Source organism: Somniosus microcephalus, unplaced genomic scaffold (assembly GCF_052327205.1).
Source record: "Somniosus microcephalus isolate GS21.2 unplaced genomic scaffold, FLI_Smic_1.0 unresolved_chr3, whole genome shotgun sequence".
In the NCBI taxonomy this organism is placed as follows: domain Eukaryota; kingdom Metazoa; phylum Chordata; class Chondrichthyes; order Squaliformes; family Somniosidae; genus Somniosus; species Somniosus microcephalus.
Window position 1 is genome coordinate 68,799,169 of NW_028225181.1, and position 18,623 is coordinate 68,817,791.

At 48.8% G+C, this 18,623-nt stretch overlaps 2 protein-coding genes across 2 annotated transcripts; both read left to right on the forward strand.

Annotated features, from left to right (window-relative positions):
* Window positions 1–843: 843 nt before the first annotated feature.
* Window positions 844–1,155, forward strand: LOC147091889 (histone H4-like). Its single transcript, XM_085976914.1, has one exon. The coding sequence runs from the start codon at window positions 844–846 to the stop codon at window positions 1,153–1,155; it is 312 nt and encodes a 103-aa protein (XP_085833040.1).
* A 4,811-nt stretch (window positions 1,156–5,966) lies between these two features.
* LOC147091890 (uncharacterized) lies at window positions 5,967–14,280 on the forward strand. The gene is made up of 2 exons (XM_085976912.1): window positions 5,967–6,397; window positions 12,888–14,280. The coding sequence occupies exon 2, from the start codon at window positions 12,995–12,997 to the stop codon at window positions 14,114–14,116; it is 1,122 nt and encodes a 373-aa protein (XP_085833038.1). The 5' UTR covers window positions 5,967–6,397; window positions 12,888–12,994; the 3' UTR covers window positions 14,117–14,280.
* Window positions 14,281–18,623: the final 4,343 nt, after the last annotated feature.

Sequence of the window (18,623 nt, forward strand, 5' to 3'; positions counted from 1 at the left end):
ATTAGCTCTTCTGATTAATTTTTGTGCTGGTAAAGCTGCTGATGGACAATGCACATACAGTGGCCCTTGCATTCTGAAACCCCTGGAGCTACTTTCTAAAGCAAAGGTTTCACCTCAGATCACAATTGGGATTTCACTGATTGCTGGTAGGTGCTCAAGTCTGAGGGTCAGGAGGACTCGGAGAGTAGCCATCTCCCAGTCATTATTATATTAAACCTTTGTGCTTATCAGCGATTACAGCACTCTGTGAAAGAGGTGTCTCGGCTGCCTTCATCCAGGTTGCATCTAACTGAAGGCATCTCCCCACCCCCACCCTCCACCCCTGTTAACTTGTGAAAACCCGGGTGAACTGGAAACACCCCACAAAGGCGGAAGGGGTTGGGGGGGGTGGAGGGAAGCAGTGGTACAATGGAAAAGTCGTCTGCTGGAAGGACCGAAACATGTAATGGGAGATAAAAACTGGGAAGGACTTTAATAAAGCACAGCTGAAGGAGACAAAACTGTGTCCAAAACAAGGTCTGGCACAAGGAAGATCGATTCTATTTCTCTCTCTCTCTCTCCACAGGTGCTGCCCAACCTGCTGCGTATATTCCGTGCAGTTTCTGTTTTTATTTCAGGTTTGACAGCATTCGCAGTATTTTGCTTATCTCCCCCACGGGTGCAGTTCAATATTGGCTACTTGAGAAGGAACCGGGAGTCCTCATTTTCATCCTGGCTCCGCCCATTTATGGGTTTCCAACCAGGTCCGCCAGCATTGTATGAAAGGAGTGTGCGGCGCCAAAAACTCTTATTCCCAATTCAATTACTGGGGTTGTTTGTTTTGCAATAGCTTAAGTTTCAGTTATGACCAGCAGAGGGAAAGGGGGTAAGGGGCTGGGGAAAGGCGGAGTCAAGCGGCACAGCAAAGTCCTTCGTGACAACATCCAGGGCATCACCAAGCCCGCCATCCGCCGCCTGGCTCGGCGAGGTGGCGTCAAGCGCATCTCCGGTCTCATCTACGAAGAGACCCGGGGTGTGCTGAAGGTCTCCCTGGAGAACATCATCAGAGACTCGGTCACCTACACGGAACACGCGAAGCACAGGACGGTCACTGCCCTGGACGTGGTGTACGCGCTGAAACACCAGGGGCGGACACTCTATGGATTCGGCGGTTGAAAAGATTAAATTTAAATTATGGATCTGAACCAAAGAAAAAAGGCTCTTTTAATAGCCACCCATTCAATCGACAAGAGGGCTGTGAAATGTAAAAATTCTGGTAAACCTCACTGCGAGATTTGACAATGAGGGGCGCGGCAGGAGTAGGCACAGATAAGAACATAAGAAACAGGAACAGGAGTCGGCCATTTGGCCCTTCGAGCCTGCTCCGCCACCTCATCTCCACTTTCCTGAACTATCCCCTGATGCTCTTAATATTAAAAAATCTATTTCTCTGTCTTGAATATACTCAACGACTGAGCCTCCTTAGCCCTCTGGGGTACAGAATTCCAAAGTTTCACAACCCTCTAGTGAAGAAATTTCTCATCTCCGTCCTAAATGGCCGACCCCTTATTTTGAGACTGACCCCTGGTTCTAGACTCCCCAGCCAGGGGAAACATCCTCCCTGCATCTACCCTGTCAAGCCCTGTCAGACTTGTGTATGTTTCAATGAGATCACCTCTCAATCTAATAAACTCTAGAGAATATAGGCCTAGTCCACTCAATCTCTCCTCAAAGGACAATCTCCCCATCCCAGGAACCAGCCTGTGAACCTTTGTTGCTCTCCCTTTATGGCAAGTATATCCTTCCTTAGGTAAGGAGACCAAAACTGTATACAATACTCCAGGTGTGTCTCACCAAGGCCCTACATAATTGCAGTAAGACTTCTTTACTCTTATACTCAAATCCTCTTGTAATAAAGGCCAACATACCATTTGCTTTTCTAATTGTACCTGCATGTTAACTTGGAGTGATTCGTGTACAAGGACACCCAGGTCCCTCTGAACACCAGCATTTCCCAATCTCTCACCAATTAAAAAATACTCTGCTTTTCTATTTTTCCTACCAAAGTGGATAACTTTACATTTCTCCGCATTATATTCCAGTTGCCATGTTCTTGCCCACTCACTTAGCCTGTCTATATCCCCTTGACACCTCTTTGCATCCTCCTCACAACTTACATTCCCACCCAGCTTTGTATCATCAGCAAACTTGGATATATTGGAGAAGGGAGTTGTTGCTCGGGGTCCTGCTGTACCCTTGCCATCCTACTGAGCCAGAGAGTGCAATCTCAGGCAGCCGCTGCAGTGTTAGATGCAGCATTAACAGGGCAATCTTATGGCCCAGCAGAAGGAGGTAAAGAGTCATCTGTATCCAAGTAAACATTCAGTCACGTCCATCAGGTCGCTTACATTAGGTAGTTGGAGACGCGCTGGACACAGAGAAGCAGTGGGATAAAGAGGCATTAATTCATAATGAATCCTGCACTGTTTATTGGAATCACGTTTTCACTTTTACTGGGGCCCATTTCTGTAGAAGGAAATGAATGGGATTGATATGTTTGATGGCCGGGGTTGGGTAGAGCATAATGGTGTGGATGGGTTTGGTGCATCAGTTTCGTTGGGAACATGAGTTCAGCAATGCTGGTGCTGAAGTGACCTTTGAATGTCTAATTGAAATGGTTGTCCATTAGAAGTTGCTGGGCTTGTCTTCCTTGCTGCCAGTCTGGTGGAGCAGCCAGCCATGAGCTCAGCCTCTGTCGATCCTGACCGTCCTTCCTGTCCCAACTACTGCATGGTGACGTGTCTTCTGAGAGCATAATTATGCACTGTGCAGCATACCACTATAATGGATACCTTTCTAGCGCTGTGCAATAGGACAGCCCCCACACTCCACCCTCCCAGACCTGTTCAAGCAGCAGAATCTTTGCTTCAGCGTGACTATGGTATGTTTTATGTGTATCTTTGTCAAAGAATGTGCCTCTTTATATTTGATTTCAGGCGTGGTTTATGGATGAAATATCGAGTCATGCTGCTAATGATAATCCCAGGTCTCCATGATCCATCTGCCTAGTCTAGGTATTCCAACAACAACTTGCATTCATATAGTGCCTTTAATGCAGTGAAATGTCCTAAGACGTTTAACAGGAGAGTAATCAGACAAACATTGACACCGAGCCACATCGGGAGATATTAGGACAGAAAGACGTAGGTTTTAAGGAGCGTTTTAAAGGTGGAGAGAGAGAGGTAGAGAGGATTTAATTCCATTAAATAACGGTAGAAACATAGAAAAAACATAGAAACATAGAAGATAGGAGCAGGAGTAGGCCATTCGGCCCCTCGAGCATGCTCCGCCATTCAATGAGATCATGGCTGATCATTCAAGCTCAGTACCCTGTCCCTGCCTTCTCCCCATATCCCTTGATCCCTTTAGCCTTAAGAAATATATCTAACTCTCTCTGGAATATATTGAATGAATTGGCCTCCACTGCCTTCTGTGGTAGAGAATTCCACAGGTTCACCACTCTCTGGGTGAAGAAATTCCTCCTCATCTCAGTCCTAAATGGCTTTCCCCTTATCCGTAGATGGTGACCGCTGGTTCTGGACTCCCCGCCATCGGGAACAGCCTTCCTGCATCTAGTCTGTCTAGTCCTGTTAGAATTTTATAAGTTTCAATGAGATCCCCTCTCATTCTTCTAAACTCCAGTGAGTATAAGCCCAATTGACCCAATCTCTCCTCATACATCATTCCTGCCATCCCAGGTATCAGTCTGCTGAATCTTTGCTGCACTCCCTCCATGGCAAGAACATCCTTCCTCAGATAAGGCGACCAAAACTGCACACAATATTCAAGGTGTGGTTTCACCAAGGCCCTGTACAACTGCAGCATGACATCATTGCTCCTGCACTCGAACCCTCTTGCTATGAAGGCCAGCATACCTTTTCCCTTCTTAACTGTCTGCTGCACCTGCATGCTTACCTTCAACGACTGGTGCACAAGAACACCCAGGTCTCGTTGCACTTCCCCTTCTCCCAATCTATTGCCATTCAGATAATAATCTGCCTCCCTGTTTTTGCCACCAATGTGGACAACCTCGCATTTATCCACATTATACTGCATCTACCATGCATCTGCCCAATCGCCCAACCTGTCCAAATCATACTGGAGTTTCTCGGCATCCTCCTCACAGCACACATGCCCACCTAGCTTTGTGTGAGTGTGGGGGTGGAGGGGGGTGCGAGTCCATGGAGGAATTTGAAAACAAGGATGAGATTTTTTAAATCGAGGCGTTGCTTAATCGGGAGCCTCTGTAGGTCAGCGAGCACAAGGGGTAATGGTTGAACGGGACTTGGTGCACGTGCGGACATGGGCAGCAGAGTTTTGGATGATCTCAAGTTTACGTAGGGTGGAATGTGGGAGGCCAGCCAGGAGTGCGTTGGAATAGTCAAGTCTAGAGGTAACAAAGGCATGGATGAGGGTTTCAGCAGCAGATGAGCTGAGGCAGAGGCGGGGTCGGGTGATGTACCGGCGGCGGAAATAGGCGGTCTTAGTGCTGGCGTGGATATGTGGTCGGAAGCTCATCTGAGGGGGGTGGGGGGTTCAAATATGACACCACGGTTGCGAACAGTCTGGCTCAGCCAGCTGCCCATGGAGAGGGAGGGAGTCGGTGACGTGGGGACGCAGTTAGTGGCGGGGACCGGTCTTCCCAACATTCAGCTGGATCAATGTCGTGCAAGCAGTCTGCAATTTAACAGGGCAACTTATGGTACCAAAAATACATTTTTCAACCGAAAATGCTGGAAATACTCAGCTGGCCAGGCAGCATCCGTGGAGAGAGAAACAGAGTTAACGTTTCAGGTCTGGGACACTTCATCAAGTATTTCCAGCATTTTCTGTTGCTATTTCAGATTCCGCAGTATTTTCCTGTTGTAATATATTTTTCAAGCTGCAGCCATGTGGAGACTCTACCCCACGTGCCTGAAACCAGCTGCAACACCATGAGCGTTTCTGATTGGCCAGGTGGCACCCCTTGTTCCTAACTCACAATAGATACTTATGCGCTGGTTCACCAATAGGAATCCTTCACTTTCTGATTCCTCATTTGCATACGACTATCTATTAAATAGCGCGTCCGGGAGACTTTCTCCATCACAAACTCTCGCGTCCATTCACCAGGACTGAAGCGGCGTCCAGGGGCATCGCCCCGAAAAAGGGGCCGAAGAAAGCGGCCACCAAGAAGCGAGCCAAAGGCGACAAGAAGCGCAGGAAGACCAGGAAGCAGAGTTACAGCATCTACATCTACAAGGTGCTGAAGCAGGGCCACCCCGACCCGACACCGGCATCTCATTTACAAGCGGGTCGCTGAAAAGCTAAAATGTAATTAAATCTGTCAATTCAGGAACCAGTAATTTTAAAGGATCAATTTGCCATAATTCACAATTTAATCATGAATTATTCAGTCTCACAGATGCCATTTTAATGATTATCCAGTCCCACAGACGCTAAAATTTTAATTAAAATGATTATTCAGTCCCACAGATGACAATCTTTAGCAGTAATGATTATTATTTAGTCTCACAAATGCCATGGTTTTAATTATTATTCAATCCCAGATACCATAATTTTAACGATTATTATTCAATCCCACAGATGCAATAATTTAAACAATAATGATTATTATTCAATCCGACAGATGCAATGATTTTAACAATAACGATTATTATTCAGTCCCACAGATGCAATGATTTTAATAACTGGTTAATATTCAGTCCCACAGAGGGCCATCACTTTAACAATAACGAGTCTGATTCACAGACGAGCTCTTATTCTATAAGCCGCCTTTTTCGTTGGTGTCCGAGGTTGGAGCGGATTGAAAAATGCGCCAATCAGAGGCGGAGATTTGCCGGGTTTTCAGCCAATCAGAAGACGCGGCTGGGCTGGGCGGGGCGGGGCCGGCGGCTGCTACAAAAGCCGCAGCCCGGAGCGGGGAGGAGCAGTTGGAGAACAGAGTTAGAGAGGAGTCCGACCCCCCGGGGGAAGGACAGCCGCCGCCCGCCCGGGGAGAAGGGACAGCAGTCGGCCGGCACCTTGGGCAACAAGGGCTCGCGGGTGGGCGGGGCTATGACCTCACCCGCGCGCTGAGGCGGTTGAACGGCCGATCAGGAGCCACGTGACCCCGGAGCTGGCGGCGGCCTTTTAACAAAGTGGGCGGGGCCCGAGGCGTTGCGGGCTGCGACTGGTGAGCGTAGCTGTCAATCTACGAGTTGCAGCCAATAGAAGAGACGGACTCCGTGAGGGACTTTCGGCGCGCGCTGCGTGGCCGCAGTGCGCATGCTCGGTGCTGCTCGCAGTCCCCGGATGAGGCTCCGGTTTGAGGAAGGAGATAAAATGGCGGCGGGACTGAGGAGCGGCGGATGGTGCGGTGAGTGTGGATCAGAGAATCTCCGGCCTTTACAGCAGCGCCGGCCTCTCTCAGGCAATCTCTGGGAACATTGGGTCGAAGTGGGCGCGCGAGGGAGAAAGGTCAGAGAGAGTCCCATTGACTCAGAAACACACTGGACCTGGAGATGGACTGGGGAGAAAGGTCAGAGAGAGTCCCATTGACTCAGATACACACTGGTCCTGGAGATGGACTGGGGAGAAAGGTCAGAGAGAGGCCCATTGACTCAGATACACACTGGTCCTGGAGATGGGCTGGGGAGAAAGGTCAGAGAGAGTCCCATTGACTCAGATACACACTGGTCCTGGAGATGGACTGGGGAGAAAGGTCAGTGAGAGTCCCATTGACTCAGATACACACTGGTCCTGGAGATGGACTGGGGAGAAAGGTCAGAGAGAGCCCCATTGACTCAGATACACACTGGTTATAAGAACATAAGAAATAGGAGCAGGAGTAGGCCAATCGGCCCCTCGAGCCTGCTCCGCCATTCAATAAGATCAGATCATGGCTGATCTGATCCTAACCGCCAATCCACTATCACAGAACCATCTCCTGAATCTAACAGAATTAGACACACGAAATAGGAGCAGGATCAGGCTACACGGCCCCTGGGCCCGCTCCGCTACCCACAGGGCCATGACCGATCCGAACCTAGACTCATGTCCAAATTCCTGCCCGTAACCCTTAATTCCCTTTCTCGGAAACTGTCTATTTCTGTTTTAAATTTATGTAATGATGTAGCTTCTACAGCTTTTTGGGGCAGCATATTCCATGGACCTACCACCCTCTGAGTGAAGTAGTTCCTCCTCATCTCAGTTTTGAAAGAGCAGCCCCTTATTCTGAGACTATGCCCCCTAGTTCTAGTTTAACCCATCATCGGTAACATCTTCCCCGCATCCACCCGATCCGACCCCTTCACAATCTTATATGTTTCAATAAGATCGCCTTTCATTCTTCTGAACTCCTCCAATGAGTAGAGTCCCAATCTACTCAACCTCTCCTCATATGTCCATCCCCTCATCCCCGGGATTAACCGAGTGAACCTTCTTTGTACTGACTCGAGAGCAAGCATGTCCTTTCTTAAGTATGGACACCAAAACTGTACGCAGTATTCCAGGTGCGGTCTCACCAATACATTGTACAACTGAAGCAATACCTCCCTATTTTTATATTCTATCCCCTTAGCAATGAAAGCCAACATTCCATTGGCCTTCTTAATCACTTGCTGCGCCTGCATACTAACCTTTTGAGTTTCGTGCACCAGGACCCCCAGATCCCTTTGTACTTCAGTACTTTCCAGTTTCTTGCCATTAAGATAATAACTTGCTCTACGATTTTTCCTGCCAAAGTGCATAACCTCGCACTTTCCAGTATTGTATTCCATCTGCCAAATCTCTGCCCACTTACTTAGCCTGTCTATGTCCCCTTGCAGGTTTTTTATGTCCTCCTCACTCACTACTTTCCCTCCCATCTTAGTATCATCTGCAAACTTTGATATGTTACACTCGGTCCCCTCCTCCAAATCGTTAATATAGATTGTAAAGAGTTGGGGACCCAGCACTGACCCCTGCGGAACACCACTAGTTACTGATTGCCAGTCTGAGAATGAACCATTTATCCCAACTCTCTGCCTTCTGTTAGATAGCCAATCCTCTATCCATGCCAGAATATTACCCCCAATCCTGTGATTTTTTATCTTAAGCAATAATCTTTTGCGTGGCACCTTGTCAAATGCCTTTTGGAAGTCTAAATACACTACGTCCACTGGTTCCTCTTTATCCTCCCTGTATGTTACTTCCTCAAAGAACTCCAGCAAATTTGTCAAACATGACTTCCCCTTCATAAAACCATGCTGACTTTGTCCTATTAAATTATGATTATCCAAATGTCCTCTTACTGTCTCCTTAATAATGGACTCCAAAATTTTACCTACCACAGATGTTAGGCTAACCGGTCTATAGTTTCCAGCCTTCTGTCTACTGCCCTTTTTAAATAAGGCTGTTACATTAGCAGTTTTCCAGTCTGCCGGGACCTTTGCCGAGTCCAGGGAGTTTTGGAAAATTATTACCAATGCATCCACAATCCCTACCGCCACTTCCCTCCAAACCCTAGGATGTAAGCCATCAGGTCCAGGTGATTTATCCGCCTTGAGTCCCATTATTGTACCGAGCACCACTTCCTTCGTGATTTTGATCGTGTTTAGCTCCTCCCCCCCCTTTAGTCCCCTGTTTGTCCAGTGTTGGGATATTCTTAGTGTCTTCTACTGTAAAGACTGATATGGACTGGGGAGAAACGTCAGAGAGAGTCCCATTGACTCAGATACACACTGGTCCTGGAGATGGACTGTGGAGTAAGGTCAGAGAGAGTCCCATTGACTCAGGCGCACACTGGTCCTGGAGATGGACTGGGGAGAAAGGTCAGAGAGAGGCCCATTGACTCAGATACACACCGGTGCTGGAGATGGACATACAAGAATGGATTAGGAAAAAAAGGGTGGCTTTTGGCAGATACAAAGGACTAAAAGCAGTGGAAGCCCTAGAGGAGTACAGAAAGTGCAGGGGGGTACTTAAAAAAAGAAATTAGGAGAGCGAAGAGGGTCATGAAAAAACACTGGCGGGCAAAATAAAGGAAAATCCCAAGGTGTTTTGTTAGTATATTAAGGGCAAGAGGATAACCAGGGAAAGAGTAGAGCCCATTAGGGACCAAAGTGGCAATCTGTGTGCAGAGCCAGAAGATGTAGGTGAGGTTTTAAATAAATATTTTGCATCTGTGTTCACTATGGATAAGGACAATGCAGGCATAGAAATCAGGCAGGGGGATTCTGATATACTTGAACAAATTAGTATTGAGAGGGAGGAGGTACTGGTGGTTTTAGCGGGCTTAAAAGTGGATAAACCCCCAGGCCCAGACGAGATGTATCCCAGCCTGCTGTGTGAGGCAAGGGAGGAGATTGCAGCGGCTCTGACACAAATTTTCAGAACCTCTCTGGCCACATGGGAGGTGCCAGAGGACTGGAGAACAGCTAACGTAGTACCATTATTCAAGAAAGGTAGTAGTAGGGATAAATCAGGGAATTACAGGCCAGTGAGCCGAACATCAATGGTAGGGAAATTATTGGATAAAATTCTGAGGGACAGGATTAGTCTCCACTTGGAGAGGCAAGGATTAATCAAGGATAGTCAGCATGGCTTTGTCAGGGAGGAGATCATGTCTAACCAATTTGATTGAATTTTTCGATGGGGGTGACCAGGTGTGTGGATGAGGGCAGTCCAGTTGATGTAGTCTACATGGACTTCAGTAAGGCTTTTGACAAAGTCCCACATGGGAGACTGGTCAAGAAGGTAAGAGCCCATGGGATCCAGGGCAATTTGGCACATTGGATCCAAAATTGGCTTAGTGGCAGGAGGCAGAGGGTGATGGTCGAAGGTTGTTTTTGTGACTGGAAGCCTGTGTCCAGTGGTGTACCACAGGGTCTGGGTCCTTTGCTGTTTGTAGTGTACATTAATGATTCAGATATGAATGTCGGAGGTATGATCAGTAAGTTCGCAGATGACACGAAAATGGGTGGAGTGGTAAATAGCGAGGAGGGAAGCCTCAGGCTACAGGAGAATATAGACGGTTTGTTGGGAAAGAGCAGGGGAAATATCCCCGGTGTCCTAGCCAATGTTTATCCCTCAATCAATGTAACAAAAGGATAATAGCAAAATACTGCGGATGCTGGAAATCTGAAATAACAACAGGAAATGCTGGAAACACTCAGCAGGCCAGGCAACATCCGTAGAGAGAGAAACAGATTTAATAAAAAGATAGATTATCTGGTCATTATCACATTGCTGTTTGTGGGAGCTTGCTGTGTGCCGCATTTCCTACATTACAACAGTGACTACACTTCAAAAGTACTTCATTAGCTGTAAAACACTTTGGGATGTCTGGTGATGGTGAAAGATGCTGTAGAAATGCAAGTGTTTCTTTCTTCACTGGTCTCACCAGCGACCTCTTCTGGCTGATGGTTGATTGACAGACGATAGTCCGCGCATGCGCACAGGGAGCGACGGTTTGGACTGAGTCCGGCACAGCGACCCCTCCCGGTCACCAAGGGGGGGGAGGAAGGGAGGGGGGGAGAAAGGGAGGGGGGAGCCAGCAGACCCCCTCCCCTCTGCCGGCGATGGCTCCGCTGAGCTCCGTGCCGCCCCACGCACTGACATGCCGAGCGCAGCGCCCCGGTGAGCCCGAGCCCCGCCCTTCCGAGGCCGGGCCTGAGACGGCCGATTGCGGCTGGCCGGGCCTGGTTGCCTTGGCAACTCTCCGCCTCCCGATCTCCGGGCCTGAGCGGCTTGAGACGGCCGATTGCGGCTGGCGTGCGCCGTGCAGCGCGAGGAGCTTGCAGTGAGCCCAGCCAGCCTTTACCAAGATGGCTGGCCGCTGGTTCGGAATCGGGAGCCCAGGCTTCGAGGCCTGCCTGGAAAAACGGTGAAAGGTAGGAAAATTATAGAGGTTAGAAAAAAGATTTACAAATGAATTAACTTTTTTAAACATTTTGTGTTTTAAAAGCGACTTTTTTTGGTGGAAATGTAGATTTGAAAAGAAACACGCAGAAAGCAGGAAAAAGAAATGAAAAGTTTGGAATCAAGATAGCGTCGACTCACCTCGGTTCAGAACGATAAGGCCCGCCCAGACACACACCGATTGGTCGACCGTCGGGTCACTGGACCGTACGATTGGTCGACCTCGATGTAACGCAATGCTAATGAGCAGATAATGAGCGGAATTTTAAACGTTTTTTGGATACCGCGGGCGCAATTTTTGTCCAGCCGAAACGTAAATACGCTTACGACCGTTCCGGAATCGCAAGCTTTCTTTTGATGTAACGCACGTGTAGGTACGCTCTATAACTTTAGAGTGTATAGCCGGACAGACAGACAGATAGACAGACAGACAGACAGATGTATCCTTTTATATATTATAGAAGAAGAAGATAGAAGATAGATAGATAGTAGATAGATATAATATATATATATATCTCAAGAAAAGCAGTGGTCCTAGTACCGACCCCTGGGGAACACCACTGGATACCTTCCTCCAGTCTGAAAAACAACCGTTCACCACTGCTCTCTGTTTCCTGTCACTTTGCCAATTCCGTATCCATGCTGCCACTGTCCCTTTTATTCCATGGGCTTCAACTTTGCTGGCAAGCCTATTATGTGGCACTTGTCGAACGCCTTTTGGAAATCCATGTACACCACGTCAACCGCATTGCCCTCATTAACCCTCTCTGTTACCTCATCAAGAACCTCAATCAGAATCAGAGCGGTCAGGCCCAGCGGACGTGCGACCAGGGCCCTGGCACCATGAAATCCAGGGTGCAGTGCCTCCCCCATCCGAGCCGCCGCTTCCCGGTTTCTTCAGCCGGTTCCACCATGTCAGACTCGGGGCAAAGGACAGGAGCCAAGCTCCCAGAATGGCCCGCGGCCCCGGGGAGCATGCGCACTCTCAGCGGGTAAATCAGCGCGTTGAATAGAGTGGTTTCTGGGGCACGGTGAATTGTGGGTGCTGCGGCCACCATTAGTCAGCAGCTGTGGGGAAGAGTTTTATTGCAGGCTGACGGAAGTCGGTCCCTGGCCGCCTGTGTAGGTCTTTTTGTTGCTTCAGTTTGAGCTGGAGTGGAGATGGAGGAGAAGCTGCTGGGTTTAACCCCCAGTACTTCTGAGCCCAGGAGGACCCAACAATTTCCAATGTGAGACTGTCAAAGGAGGGGGATTCTGGGGGAGATTAGGTTGTTACACAGACACTGTCCCTACAATGTATAAGAGTATTGTTTTAGGAATAAGTATTTCTGTAGAGGCTTTTAATCCAGTTTACATCTGCAGATTTGTTTTAATTCATTCTTGGGATGTGGGCGTTGCTCGCAAGACCAGAATATGTTGCCAATCCCCATTTTCCTGTTGAGAAGGTGATGGTGGGCCGCCTTCTTGAACCGCTGCAGTCCGTGTGGTGAAGGTACTCCCACAATGCTGTTGTGTGAGGAGTTCCAGGATTTTCACCCAGTGATGATATAGCAACAGCGATATATGTCCAAGTCAGGATGGTGTGTGACTGGGAGAACTTGGAGGTGATGGTGCTCCCATGCACCTTCTGCCTTTGTCCTTCTAGGTGCTGGAGGTTGCGGGTTTTGGAGGTTCTGTCAAAGTTCTGGTCGAGTTGCAGATGTATAAAGTCCATCTCCTTCGCCCCCTCCCACCTCTCTCTCTCTCCCTCCCTCTCTCCCTCCCATAGAGGCCCAGACCAGGTGGCAGATTCCCTTCACTGAGGGACATTAGTGAACCAGTCGGATTTTATGACAATCCGGCAGCTTTCATGGTCACTTCTTTCTAGTGCCGGCCCCACAAATAACCAGATTCATTGAGCTCAATTTCACAACCTGCCTCTTTAGTGGGTTCTCTCTCACGCTCCCTGTTTTAAATTCATTTTACAGGGTATTAGAAGGGGAGGATTTGCAGACGGGAAACTCAAACCACACATCACGTCAAGATCTGACAGTCACTCGATTCATCAGGAACTGAATATCATCGGCCTTTGAATATGGAAGCAAAAAGCACCGTTCACACCAGGGAGAGGCCGTTCACCTGCTCTGAGTGTGGGAAGGGATTCACTAAGTCATCCATCCTGCTGAGACACCAGCGAGTTCACACTGGGGCGAGTCCTTTTAAATGCTCGGACTGTGGGAAGTGCTTTAAAAGTTCCGGGGAACTGATACGCCATCAACGTGTTCACACTGATGAGAGACCGTTCAGGTGCTCGCACTGCGGGACTGGGTTTAGGCAGTCATCTCACCTCACTGTACACCAGCACACTCACAGTGGGGAGAGGCCGTTCACCTGCTCCGTGTGTGGGAAGGGATTCACTCAGTCATCCCACCTGCTGATACACCAGCGAGTTCACACTGGGGAGCGTCCTTTTAAATGCTCGGACTGTGGGAAGGGCTTTAAAAGTTCCGGGGAACTGATACGCCATCAATGTGTTCATACTGACGAGAGACCGTTCAGGTGCTCTCACTGCGGGACTGGGTTCAGGGGATTATCTGGGCTCACTGTACACCAGCGCACTCACACTGGGGAGAGGCCATTCACCTGCTCTGAGTGTGGGAAGAGATTCACTCAGTCATCCAACCTGCTGAATCACCAGCGAGTTCACACTGGGGAGAGGCCATTCACCTGCTCCGTGTGTGGGAAGGGATTCACTCAGTCATCCACCCTGCTGACACACAAGCGAGTTCACACTGGGGAGAGGCAGTTCACCTGCTCTGAGTGTGGGAAGGGATTCACTCTGTCATCCCACCTGCTGATACACCAGCGCGTTCACACTGGGGAGAGACCTTTTAAATGCTCGGACTGTGGGAAGTGCTTTAAAAGTTCCGGGCAACTGATATGCCATCAACGTGTTCACACTGGGGAGAAGCCGTTCACCTGCTCTGTGTGTGGGAAGGGATTCGCTCAGTCATCCACCCTGCTGAGACACCAGCGCACTCACACTAGGGAGAGACCGTTCACCTGCTCCGTGTGTGGGAAGGGATTCATTGTGTCATCCACCCTGCTGACACACCAGCGCACTCACATTGGGGAGAGGCCGTTCACCTGCTCCGTGTGTGGGAAGGGATTCACTCGTTTATCCAACCTGCTGACACACCAGCGAGGTCACAAGTGACTGCAGGGGTTGGATTCTGCTGTTGCTGCTGTTAATCACATCCAGGACTGAACCATGTTCATTTTGACAGGTGGGGATTGTTTCTGCTGATGTTAATAACCCCTGTAACTGGGCTGGAGTTTAATATTCTGGATATATGTCCAATAAATCAACTTTGTTTTAAACACATTGTTGTAGATTTTTGTCTTTCCCACCTGAGTGTTTAGCATCACCTGGCTGGAGCTCAGAAAGGACAATCTGGGGGAGGATCGTACGGCGGGAACAAAACTCCAGCCTGGACACAGTCCTTCAGGGCCACACTGAGAGGGGCAAACGGCACTTTGGTCTTTCTTCTCTCTCTTCACTGACAGCAAATTCCCCATGAGGGTTAATCTCGAGGCGTGTGAGAAACGTGTCCCAGCCGCTCTCTGCCATGGTTCAGAGCTCCTAGGCAAGGAACAGAAGGCTCCTTTAGGAATGTACCCCAGTGCTTTTTTTTAATGGCCTTATTAACCTGTGTTGCTACTTTTAGTGATTTGTGTATCTGTGTCCCTGGATCCCTCTGCTCCTCCAGCCCATTTAGACTCTTAGGGGGAAATTCGGTGGTGCCCCCTTTGGGTCGCTAACATCACAGGGGCTAATTTTAGCCCCCCGAAAAAGTTAGCGCCCTGTGCATTAAATTCAGTGGTAGCGCCCCAAGCAGGAGGCGGGGTGCTAATGGAATCACTCCCCTCCCTCTTGAGGCGCTACCAGTGAATTTCCCGGCACTTCATGTAACAGTGCCACGCCCGTCGGCACATAGCACCGTGTCATAGCAGACCTCCCTCCCTGATTAACGGGGAGGAGCCTAGCACTGCGCACACCGGAGCCCTGCTGGACCACCGGGGAGTGGGGTGTCGGATCAAGAGGAGCGCCGGGCTGAGCGATCGCGGCTGACACCCCAAAGAAGAAAGGGGAAGGGGGCAAGTGCTGGCAGTCGGCCAAAATAAAAAGTTGCCGCCTGACACCTGCTCTTTAAGTGGTGCCGCCGCGGCTGCAGGAACAACCCCTGACCCTGTTGGACATATCGTCTGCCGATAGGTCAGGGGTCGCAACCCAAGGTTGCAGCCGGGGTGCTGCGCATGGCGATGACGTCACTGCCGGCGGTGCAGTGCCGCAGGGGCGCTACCGTCTACCGCCACCGCTAACCTCCCGCTGAATATCACAGAAGGCACAAAGCAACCCAATTTCACCCCCTTGTCCAAATAGTGAGTGGCCTCCTTATTCTTCCCACCAAAACACACCCTCTCACACTGATCTACAGTGAAATTCATTAACACACCACCTCACACTGATCTACAGTGAAATTCATTTGCCAATTACACGTCCATTCTGAAATTTATTAATATCTTGCATTTTGTCTTCCTCAGTATTAACTCTACCTCCCAATTTGGTGTCATCGACAAATTTTGAAATTGTTCTTCTGATTCCCAAGTCCAAATCGTTTATGAACAACAGTGATCCCAGCACCGATCCCTGTGGAACACCACTTCCCAACTTTTGCCAGTCTGAGTAGCTACTCCCAACCCCTACTCTCTGTTTTCTGTTTTGTGATCAGCTTGCTATCCATAAACCGTATGTAAGATCTACAAGATGACCCAGGTCAGGCTGTGTGCAGTGAAGGGCCCGGCAGCAGAATGGATGGAAAGATGGCTACAAAACAGAAATCAGAGGGTTGGAGTTAAGGGAAGTTTGTAGCGATCATTCCATCCATTCTGCTGCCTGGCCCTTGACTCCACACGGCCTGACCGTGGTCATCTTGTAGACCATACATACTGCAGACACAGTGTACCAGTGGTGGAGGGGGTGGATATTGAGTCCTGTGGCAGGGACGCTGATGAAGTGGATTTCTCTGTCCGCGAGTTTTGAGGCATCGCTAGTTGCATTTTTCACCTCTTTCCACCTTTAATAAAATCTTGCTGCCAGTTTATTAAAGCCATTAACAGCCGCTCGGGTGGGACACATCAATAAATGAGGCCTTGGAAGTTTCCCGTAGAATGACAGGCCTGAACCCGAGTTAGAAAACATTTAGCAATTAAACCAGACTGGGCGGGGCCGGAGGTGCGAGTTAGTAACGGAAGATTGGTGGTCAGCGTACTTCACACCAGGGCTGAGGACCCGGGGACTCGGGTTTCTGTGTCATTTATTGATTAATTTAGTTTATTGCCCAATGTCAGTCAGGTAAGCTTGCTGTCTGGTGGAGGCAGGGGTCCCCAATGGAGAGCTCTCTATGCGGGGGTCCTTCCCGGCATCATTGGGGATCTGGGGTGGAGACTGTTGCAGGGAGCTGTCGTGTGCAACAGTTTAAACTCCTTTCCAGACTCCAAGGCCAGATGTGGTTTCTGGGGCCTGGAGGAGTCCACGGGCCGTGTATATATTCAGTGTGAGAGGTTACAGCCCCTGTGTAGTTCCCTGAAGGGGCTGCTCCTCAACTCTTGGTTACACTTTAGCCCCACGCTCCTAATCTTTGGCCGCCCGGTGCGGAGGGGGGTGGGAAAGTGGGAGGATCTTCTCCTGGACCTGCTCTTGGGCCTGGCGAAAACAGCAATTTGTAGTCCCAGGATGGGCAGGGCCCATGGGGGGTCACTCTGGCTGCCTGCCTCTCTCCCGTGGTCTTGTCCCTGCCCGGGTGGCCCTGGAGAGGGAGCAGGTGGTGTCCACCGGTTCACTTGATACCTTCCTCGACCGCTGGACACGGAAGGCATCAAGAGGCGATAATCGGTCCTCACAATCAATTGTGTGTGTGTCACAAATACATTTCTTCTATTTTGATACAAAAGCTCTACTAGACATGTTAAACTACTAGTTATTTAATCAGGGCTGCAGCTGCTGAAAGGTTGACTGTACTGGGGTTTGTGGCCAGAGCTGGCAGACGTGTTGTTCTGAAGTCTGATGTCTCACACCTGAAGAGTCTGTCTGTCGTGTTGTAATGACCTTTTTCTGTTGCCTGGTGTCAGAAATAGAAAGCAAAGGAAGATGATGCCCCACTCTGTTAATCAATTCTTTGACACATTTCCATTTCTTAATTTACAAAGATCCCAACTCCATTAGTGAACAATGGATTGCCAGTCTCCCACTTTTTAGTGAGGCTTGAAAGGATTCGCTGTGAAGCTACACCTGCCCATCTGTCTGTGTGTCACTTGTGTTTGGATTGTGTTAGACAACAGTCCTAATATCTCACTTACATCCATTACAATCTTTGAAATGTTAGATTGTACTTGGAAGAAGTTGAGTTTGAATCTAACAATTTTGAAATTGGGAGCTTTTAATGATTTCTGTTTTTCACATAACTATAGTGATGTGATCAGTCAAAGCAAATTAAAAAATGGTGTTATTTACTGAACACAACTGAATAATTCTACAAGGATGCTATCGCAGTCTTCCTCAGTATTAACTACACCCCCCAATTTAGTGTCATCAGCAAATTTTGAAATTGTACTTCTGATTCCCAAGTGCAAATCATTCATATAAATGGTGAACAACAGTGGTCCCAGCTTCTGCCCGTCTGAGTAAATACCTTTAACTCATCCCGTCACTATAACTGGACTTGTCTCCATTCCCGTGCTGAGGGGATTGCTGTACCAGACGGGAGGGGCAACATTTGGGGACTCTCGATTCTCCACCAATTCCTATTCCCCTTCTTTCTGGTGGATAATGGAGGTGCCACTTTGTGTAATGTGCAAGTCAGTAAGAATTGTCAGTGAGGATTAATCAGCACTTTCTAATTGGAGATGATAATCAATGGAATCTTTCAGACAATGAATTGTAGATTTTATAGCAAAGATTAATATACGATTGAAGTAAAAGTTCATAATTTTATTGTAAAATATTTCAGGAACACTCATCAGAAATTAAGGGGAAAGATCAGACAGCAGTACTTAAAGGGATACTGCAGCCCCGACAACTCAATCAACTATATATCCAGAATATTAAAAGCCAGCCCAGTTATAGGGGTTATTAACATCAGCAGAAACAAACCCCAACTGTCAGAATGAATATGGTTCAGTCCTGGATGTGATTAACAGCAGCAATAACAGCAGAATCGAACCTCTGCAGTCACTTGTGAACTTGCTGGTGTCTCAGCAGGTTCAAGGACAGATTGAATCCCTTCTCACACACTGAGCAGGTGAACGGCCTCTCCCCGGTGTCAACTCGCTGGTGTGTCAGCAGGTTGGATGACTGAGTGAATCTCTTCCGACACACGGAGCAGGTGAACGGCCTCACCCCAGTGTGAATGCGCTGGTGTCTCAGAAGGTCAGAGGAATTAGTGTATCCCTTCTCACACATGGGGCAGGTGAATGGCCTCGCTGCAGTGTGAATGTGCTGGTGTATCAGCAGGGTGGATGAATTAGTGAATCCCTTCTCACACACAGGGCAGGTGAACGGCCTCTCCCCAGTGTGAATGCGCTGGTGTCTCAGAAGGTCAGAGGAATTAGTGAATCCCTTCTCACACACGGAGCAGGTGAATGGCCTCTCCCCAGTGTGAATG

Bases quoted from the DNA above. Each gene is read 5' to 3' on its own strand.
- LOC147091889 (XM_085976914.1), top strand. From the start codon at position 844: ATGACCAGCAGAGGGAAAGGGGGTAAGGGGCTGGGGAAAGGCGGAGTC.
- LOC147091890 (XM_085976912.1), top strand. From the start codon at position 12,995: ATGGAAGCAAAAAGCACCGTTCACACCAGGGAGAGGCCGTTCACCTGC.